This window comes from Vipera berus, assembly GCF_964194415.1.
Source record: "Vipera berus genome assembly, chromosome: 2".
Taxonomy (NCBI): Eukaryota; Metazoa; Chordata; class Lepidosauria; order Squamata; family Viperidae; genus Vipera; species Vipera berus.
Window position 1 is genome coordinate 273,699,956 of NC_138203.1, and position 9,395 is coordinate 273,709,350.

Here is a 9,395-nt window from a genome sequence, read left to right on the forward strand (position 1 = left end):
AGGCCTTGCCGGAAAGGCCTCCGACTGCAAAATGCAGGTCGGAGGACGCCACAAAAGTGGGCCAGCAAGGCCTGGTAAGTAGGTGCAGGGTGCATGGGACAACTCCATCCCCATCCCTGCCGTAGCTTTTTAGGTGAGCGCCTCACCCCCAAAGTACGGCTTATTTTGGGGCTAGGGCTTATATTAGGCCAGGAATCTCAAACTGCCAGCCCATGGGCCGATTGTGTCATCCGGAAGCCACGCCCACCCCATTGCCGGCAATGGTGAAAAGGCTCTGATATGTTACGTGATGTCATGTGACATTGCGGGTTTGACATGTCTGCATTAGGCCCATCCCCCAAAATTGAGCTAGGGCTTAGTTTCGGGGTAGGGCTTTCTTTCGGGGAAACATGGTATATACTTGGGATGGAACATTGCCTGGAGTCACAGGAGGGGTGTGTGTGTGTGCTTAATTGATGTCAGGCCCCACAACAACACAGGGTGTTAATTCTGAAGGTTTCTTTATTATTGTTCACCTACGGAGCAGAAACTTGCTAGATTAAAGCTACTACAGGTAGTCCTCGATTTACGACCTCGACTGAGCCCAAAGTTTATGCTGTTAAGTGAAAAATTTGTTAAGTGAGTTTTTGCCCCAGGTTACGACTTTCCTCGCCCTCTTGGTGAAGTGAATTGTTGCGGCTCTTAAAATTAGTAACCCGGTTGTTAAGTGAATCGGGTTTTCCCCATTGACTTGGCTTGTCGGAAGGTCACAAAAGGGGATCCCGTCACTGCGGGATGCAGAAGCCCATCATAAATGTGAGTCGGCTGTCAAGCATCTTGAGTGTAAATCACCTGACCCCAGCGATGCTGCAATCGTCATAAGTGTGAAAAATGGTCATACGTCGCTTTTTTCAGGGCCGTTGTAACTTCGCTCATTAAGTGAACTGTTGTAAGGAGGACTACCTGTATTTGCGTAACTGTAGATATACGGGGGGTCCTTGACCTACGACCATAGTTGAGCTCAAATGTACCATTGCTAAGCTAGACAGTTGTTAAATGAATTCTGCCACATCTGTTAAGTTAATCGCTGTGTCTGAACCCGGTTGCTGGGACCTGGGTGATTTCTTTACTCAGGCGGGTTCTGCCATGATCCTGGGGGGAGGGGGGAGCTATGGGCACTACAATGTATCCTCTCCACTGTTTCTCCGTCTGCCTGCTCTTTGATCTATTTCCCTTGATGTCGGCCTGGGGTAAGAATGGAATGTGCCTCCAGCCATCGGGCTTATCTCTAGCTGCAGAAGAAGAGGTGCGAAGACCTAACCATCTAACAGCCTTAGGAACGGCACCTTATCAATTTATTTATTGAACTTATTTATTTATAAATCCCGTTCTCACAGTGGATTTACACCGGGGATTGGGCCATTTGAACTGGCCGGCTGGATTATTTGGGGCAGAGTTTGCCAGTGACCCTTTTCCCCTATTGATTCGCGAGGGAAACTCTCAGATCCTGCCTTTTTGTGCCTGCTGTCAACTTCTCCTAATAAAAGTTCCTTTTGGAGTGAAGCTGTTCTAGGAGTTCTCCTTTTCTCGGGAAGAGGGATTAAGGCAGGTCCTTAACACAGCGCAGTTAAGTTAGTAACCCTGTTGTAAAGTGAATCTGGGCTTCCCCGTTGACTTTGCTCGTCGGAAGATCACAAAAGGGCATCACATGACCCAGGGACCAAGCAACCGTCATAAATATGAGTCAGCTGAATTCGGATCACGTGACCATGGGGATGCAATGGCCGTCAGAGTAAAAAAAAGGTCACGTCACCGTTGTAACTTTGAACGATCGCTAAACGAATGGTTATAAATTGAGGACTACCTGTATTCTGCAAACTGCTAGGGAGGGGCCGTCTTAGCCCTCTTCCTGCCTGCCAGTCATTCCAAGCTCCATTGCCTCTTTACCCTCTGGGAAGCAGCCACCCCCCCTTATGGGGCTCCAGACTACATTCCACTACAATAGTGTTGCTAACCACGTTTTGAATGGTGCTTCCTTATCAAGGAATATTTCTCAATGGTTTCTAAACTTACTAAGAAGCTGCCCAAGCAGCTTTCCACGTGGCCACAAGTTTAGGCTTTAACATTTTGCCCCCGTTCCAAGCAGGCATCTGGGTGCTTCTCTGGAGTGAATCCTCTTGTGCCTTCGGAGAGAAGCTTTATGACCAAAATCCTGCCCGCAGTCAGAGCACTTGTACGGCTTTTCTCCCGTGTGGACCCGCCGGTGATTGACAAGGTTGGAGTTCGTGCTGAATTTCTGCCCACAATCCGAGCACTGGTACGGCTTCTCGCCCGTGTGGACCCTCTTGTGGTTGACCAGGTTAGAGCTGGTGCTGAAGCTCTTCCCGCAGTCGGCGCACTCAAAAGGCTTCTCTCCCGTGTGGGTCCTCTCGTGGATGAGGAGCTTGGATCGGCTTATGAAGCTCTTCCTGCAGTAGCTGCATTGGTGGCTTTCCTCGCCGGCTTGCGCTTTCTTCCCCGTGTGCAGCCGCTCGTGCTTCCGAAGGTAAGAGCTCGAGATGAAGCTTTTCCCGCACTCGGGACACTCGTAGGGCTTCTCCCCGGTGTGGATGCGCCTGTGGATGATGAGATCGGCTTTCTGGTTGAAGCTTTTCCCACACTCGGGACACTCGTAGGGCTTCTCTCCGGTGTGCGTCCGAATGTGGATAACCAACTGCGGCCGGTGAACGAAACTCTGCCCGCATTCGGAGCACTTGTATGGCTTCTCCCCGGTGTGCACCCGCTTGTGCGTGATGAGGTTGGAGCTTGAGGTGAAGCTTTTGCCACACATGGGGCACTCGTAGGGCTTCTCCCCTGTGTGGGTCCTCTCATGCACGATGAGCGAGGCCTTGTCGCTGAAGCTCCTGCCGCACTCGGGACACTGGTATGGCTTCTCCCCCGTGTGCACCCGGGTGTGCTTCATCAGGTTGCAGTTTGTGCTGAAGCATTTCCCACATTCTGAGCACTTGTACGGCTTCTCGCCCGTGTGGGTCCTCTCGTGGATGATCATATGCGCACTGTTATTAGAGATCTTCCCGCAGTAGGTGCACGTGTAGAGTTTCTGCACTTTCCGGTTGGGAGGAAACTCAAAACCGTGGTTCAGAACCGTCCCCCAGCTGGGGGGACCTGGATTCTTTCTCTTTCCCTTCTGGCCTCCCCGCGGGAAGGTGTTTTCTCGCAAACTTCCCTCGTGAAAAAAAGCTGGGATCCCTGACGGGTTTTCCTGCTGGATTTCTCGGCGAGGCTCTCTCCCTGCCATCTCTTCCAGTCCGCAGACCTGATATAACTTCCCATTGAGTCTTGCCAAGGACAATCCACTGATGCCGACTTGCGGGCGTCTTTCAAAGGGAAAGGTCTCCTCCGTGTTTTCGTAACCTTGGTCATTGCCTGGAGGTACAAATAGGAGAATCGTGACTAGTAAGAGAGTAGGGGAAATGACCTTGATGGAGAAATGCAACAGAGGTTACCTAAAAGCAAAGGGAACTTAAACATTTTTGAAGTCTAGAGAACATCCAGATGACATTCAGAAGCAGCTCAGACAAGGACCTTCCTAATTCAGAGGACTATAAGAGGAGAGGGAAGGTGCGGGACAAACAGACTTAACAAGATTCTGTTATTATAGCCTGTCTCAATAATTTTAGTCTTAGCCTTGCTGTGGCGTTGATTTCCTGATCTGGTCTATCTAGTGCAGGGCTTTTCAACCAGTGGTATGGGTACCACCTGTGGTACATTGGCACCTGGCAGGTGGTATGCGACCATCCTAGAATAGTGGTAGCGGGGGAGGGGAATGAGCTGACCCTGTGGCAGCACCGCACAAGTCTGAGTGAGAGACGGCTGGAGCTGCAGGGCTGTCAGGGCTCAGCGGAAGCACCAGGCTCCAGCTGGAGCTCAGCGCTGATCCTGGCGCTTCTGAGCCCAGAAGAAGCGCCGATCAGCTGGAATGTTGCAGCATCTCCAGGGTCTTATGATTTACATTCAGATGCTTGGCAACTGATTCATATTTATGATGGTCACAGTGTCCCAGCGTCATGTGAAGTGACCAAAACCTGCTGCAACCACCCAGCAGATGCGGGGGGGAATAAAAAACAAACAGACCCCACCCACCTCCGCTGCCAATCCTCAACAGAAATTCTCACAACAATGAAAACCTCGGACAGGAGGAAGAGCGCCGCCAGGCAGGCTGTGGCTTGAGGGGCACTTTTTTCAGTGCAATTGTAACTTCGAACAGTCACTAAGCAAACTGTTGTAAGTCGAAGACTACCTGTACTTCATAATTTTTTTCCTTTTTTTGGGGGGGGGGTCATCAAGTTTTTGACACCTTGCTAGGCGACTGGTGGTACTCGGATGTTGCCATATCCTAAAAGTGGTACAATGGGTGAAAAGGTTGAAAAGCCCTGATCTCGTGGGGCTGACTGTCATGGTTCCGATAGATGAGACCAATTAAAGGAGAACTCCGAGGCTTGAGTTTTCCTCTAATAACATGTTTATTGGCTACAAAGTAGCGGCATGGTTAAAAGTGAAACCAAGACTAAATTTCCCTCCCCCAAAAATAACAGTACTGTATTACAAAGTTAAACTTCCCACCCCAGAAACTATGGCGATCAACTTCGTTTCCCAACAGAATAGTTTGGCGGACTTTCTCACATTAGGCTCAGCCCCCAGTCTAACGAACAGAAATGACCTTGGTTCCCATGGGACAGAGAATTGTTTAGACTAGCATAAAACTCCCCATTACTCCCCCCACGCCCCAATCTTGTGGCAACCGAAAACGAGCAAGATGGCTTCAGCCAGGTTCGTTGCAGAGTTGACACTGACATAATCTGATGTGGTAGAATGTGGCCTGGAGTCCCAGGATGGAGGGGCTGCTACTCAGAGGACAATGAGGCAGCAGACCTTGGAATGTCGGATAGGCAGGAAAAGGGCTAAGACGGCCACTCCCTAGCAGTTCACAGATTATATAGCTATAGTTATGCTGATAGTTGCTTGAGTCTGGCAAGATTCTGTCGGTTGGTGAACGACAATAGAGAAGCTACTCAGAAGTAACTCCAAGGGTCATTCTTGGTTCTTGGGGCCTGACATCAGGCTGCTTATTGAATAGTGACAGAATAAATATGGCGTCATAACTTAGCTAGAAACACTGCATCCCTAAGGACCAAACACATTCAACTTTCTAAGGGAGATGCTATCGGAGGGACCATTTCTTCCCAGTTATGTCAGCCCGCTCCATTAGGTCATGGAAAGAAAGCACGCTGCAGATACCATCAGCTAGGCCAGGGGTCTGCAAACTTGACAACTTTTAAGACTTGTGGACTTCAGCTCCCAGGGCTGGCTGAGGAATTCTGGGAACTGAAGTCCACAAGTTTTAAAAGTTGTCAAGGTTGCAGACCCCTGGCCTAGGCCCTACATTTGATAGGTCCCAGGAGGTGTGCCTTCTCTGCTGCAGCCCCCTGCCTTATGGAACATCCTTTCCCCTGAAATAAGATCGGTCCCATCCTTTGTGGTTATTTGCAAGGCCCTCAGGATCTGGTTATGCTGCAGGGCTGGGGATCCCAGGGGGATCAGAAATCTGTTCTCCCCCCCCCAGCTCCAAAACAAAAGGTCACCAAAGGGTGATTACATGACCCTGAGGCACCGCAACCGTCATAAACACATGCCAGTTGCCAAGCCTTTAAATTTTGATCCCGGGACCGTGGGGATTCCGCAATGGTCATTAGGGGTGAAAAAAGGGTCGTGTCACTTTTTCCAGTGCCACTGTGACTTTGAACGGTCACTAAACGAATGGTTTTAAGGTGAGGACTACCTGTGATTTCTTTGTAACGTTCTTCGGGGCTGGAAAGAGTAAAAATGGGGGGAGGGGAGGGAGAGGACAAGACCTTACCCAAATAACCGGCTTCTTCGTCACTCTCTTCCTCAGCCTCAGCAGAGAGATGGCTGTTCACTGCTTCAGATGGGACCTCCTCTGATTTAGCAGAATGAATAGCAGTGACTTCTTCTCCCGGACAGGAAACCTGCAAACAGTAAGAAAGTTTTAGTGCGAGCATAATTTTCACAGACGTCTGAGTTACAGTTTGTTCTGATCATGGCTGGTAGACTTCACCTCTAGCTAAGCCAGTGATGGGGAACCTTTTAGAGACCGAGTGCCCAAACTGCAACCCAAAACCCACTTATGTATCATCGGGTGCCGGGTGTGGCCCATTGGGTGGGCGTGGCCCATTGGGTGGACGTGATTGCGGTGGTAACGGCAGACTGGGTGGGACTCAAGAGTTCAATCAATCAATTCCAACTATGCGAGATCTTTTTTTTTCCGTGAGAAGTTGAAATTGATTGATTGATTGAACTTTTTTTTTTGCACACGGCGGCGGAGGCCTAAAGCGAAAAGGTTTTATAAAACCCAGCTGAAGACCTAGGACTGGGGCGACGGCCCGCGCGCCCAGAGAGGGCTTTGCGTGCCACCTGTGGCACACGTGCCATAGTTTTGCCACCACGGAGCTAAGCCACGATTTACAACAGTGGAGCTTAGGTTCCCTAAACACCTTGAATTAACTCAACCTCCTGAGGTTGTCTCTCCCTTCCGAGTGAGGTCTGACTGTTAAAAGTTTAAGAATGAAATGGCAGAGACACTGGGCTGTCCTCAGCTTAATGACCACAACATTTCTGTTGCTAAGTGAGACATTTGTTAAGTGCGTTTCTGCCCCCTTTTGCATCCTTTCCAGCGACAGTTGTTAAGTTAGTGACACAGTGGTTCAGCAAATCTGGCTTCCCTGTTGGCTTGTCAGAAGGTTGCAAAAAGGGGATTGTCACATAACCCACCCCCCCACCCCCCCGGACATAAGATATGAGTCAGCTGCCAACCATCTGAATTTTGATCACGTGACCATGGAGATGCTGCAATGATTGTTAAAGTGTGAAAGTGGTCCTAAGTTATTTCCCCCCCCCCGGGGCCACTGTAACTTCAAATATTTGCCTAGATGAATGGTTGGACACTGCAACCGTCATAAATGTGAGTCAATTGTCAAGAGTCTGAGTTTGGATCACGTGACCGTGGGGATCCTGCAACAGTCATAATTGTAGAAAAAATGGTCAAAGGTCACATTTTTTTGTTGCAACTTTGAATATGGTCACTAAAATGAACCGTTGTAAGTCAAGGACTGCCTACATTGCTGGCGTGAACATTCCTAAAATAGAAATAAAATGTTTCAGTCTGCACTCTTACGCACAGCCCAGTCCCTCTGCACGTGCTGAGATTTATACCATTGCTTTCTCCAAGATATTTTGGTCTATTTTGGACCGTAAACTCTGAACTTCTAAACTCCAAAAACCAGCATTGTCAAATCTGACTCACGTTTGGGTAGGAAAGCATGAATCCCATTATAACCAGGAAATTATAAAGAGCTACGTCAAAAAATAAAATTTTTTTAAAAAAAACCCACCATAGCAGAGGAAAGGATTTATCAAGCCCACATAGTTGGGAAAGAGCAAAGAAACAAGAATTATATAACTCAGTCAGGGATTGTTAAGGCTTGTGCTGGGTAAATAGAGCCTCTTGGCAAATCTTGTTAATCTTGTAATTAATCAATGCTCATATGGGTGCTGGTTGCTGATAGGGAGGTGCTTTGGTCTTTTTGCTACTTTTTTTTGGCTTGTTGATTGTCTCTTTTGCAGTGTGTGTGTGTGTGTGTGTGTGTGTGTGTATAAATAAAAAAAAGGCGATCAAACCGTTCAGTCCTAGTTGCTATATATGGCAGTGAAAGTTGGACCATAAGAAAGGCTGAGCGCCAAAGAATTGAGGCCTTTGAACTATGGTGCTGGAGAAGACTCCTGCGAGTCCCTTGGACTGCAAGGCGATCCAACCGGTCAGTCCTAGAGGAGATCAACCCTGACTGCTCTTTAGAAGGCCAGATCCTGAAGCTAAAACTCAAATACTTTGGCCACCTAATGAGAAGGAAGGACTCACTGGAGAAGAGCCTAATGCTGGGAAAGATTGAGGGCAATAGAAGAAGGGGACGACAGAGAATGAGGTGGCTGGATGGAGTCACTGAAGCAGTAGGCGTGAGCTTAAATGGACTCCAGAAGATGGTAGAGGACAGGAAGGCCTGGAGGAACATTGTCCATGGGGTCACGATGGGTCAGACACGACTTCGCAGCTAACCACAACAACAAGAACAAATATATACTGCTCAAAAAAATAAAGGGAACACTTAAACAGCACAATGTACTGTATTTAATAGTAGGATGTCTTATTTTCTGTTCCCTTTATTTTTTGAGCAGTATATAGGGAACGGTTGCTGGAATTGGGTATGTGTAGTTTAACGAAGAGAAGGGTGAGGGGTGACATGATAGCAGTGTTCCAATATCTCAGGGGCTGCCACAAAGAAGAGGGAGTCAAGCTATTCTCCAAAGCACCTGAAAGCAGGACAAGAAGCAACGGATGGAAACTAGTCAAGGAGAGAAGCAACCTAGAACTAAGGAGAAACTTCCTGACAGTTAGAACAATTAATCGGTGGAACCACCTGCCTCCAGAAGTGGTGAATGCTTCAACACTGGAAGTTTTTAAGAAGAGACTGGACAGCCATTTGTCTGAAATGGTATAGGGTTTCCTGCCTTAGCAGGGCGTTGGACTAGATGACCTCCAAGGTCCCTTCCAACTTTTTATTATTATTATTATTATTATTATTATTATTATTATTATTATTATTATTATTATTATTATTATTATTATATATGTATTGTTTATGTCGAGCTGAATGGTGAGAATTTGGAGTAAGGTGAGTCAATCCACTTACCTAACATTTGAACCAGGAGAGATTCTCTGATGCTCTCTGAGCTTGCTTGTTTTCTTGCAGGTAACGTCATCAGTGCTGGTTAGAAGTGGGCTTTACTCTCGGCTTATATTCTGGTGTGCCTTGCCCTGTCAGTGACGGTGTTACCTAGTTTGGGGTCACGAAACGTCTGCAAGAAAACAAACAAGCCCTGAGAGCACCAAGGACCCCTCACTTCGTCCCTGAGCTACAGATATTCTCCTTTATTGGTAACATTTGAGCCAAGCTCCAGATAATTCAAGTTAGTTTCCTTTTAGGCAGAAAAAGCAAGGACTAATGGTAAGTAAAAGGGACGCGGTAGCTCAGTGGGTTAGGACGCTGAGCTTGTCGATCAGAAGATATCGGCAGTTTGGCGGGTCGAATCCCGAGTGCCGCGTAACAGAGTGAGCGCCTGTTACTCGTCCCAGCTCCTGCCAACCTAGCAGTTCGAAAGCACGTAAAAATGCAAGTAGAAAAATAGGGACCACTACGGTGGGAAGATAACAGCGTTCCTTGCGCCTTTGGCGTCTAGTCATGCCGGCCACATGACCACGGAGACGTCCTCGGACAAGCGCTGGC

The 9,395-nt window shown here is 48.1% G+C and overlaps 1 protein-coding gene across 1 annotated transcript in view; it reads right to left on the bottom strand.

Moving 5' to 3' along the window:
* Nucleotides 1-490: 490 nt before the first annotated feature.
* Nucleotides 491-9,395, bottom strand: part of LOC308662067 (uncharacterized protein) — an 11,286-nt gene continuing 2,381 nt past the window's right edge. Inside the window, exons 3-4 of the mRNA XM_081317486.1 lie at nt 5,897-6,026; nt 491-3,405 (exon numbers count right to left, since the gene is read on the bottom strand). Of these exons, the coding sequence (XP_081173612.1) occupies nt 2,099-3,405; nt 5,897-6,026 (1,437 nt within the window). The 3' untranslated portion in view covers nt 491-2,098. The remainder of the gene's footprint in view (nt 3,406-5,896; nt 6,027-9,395) is intronic.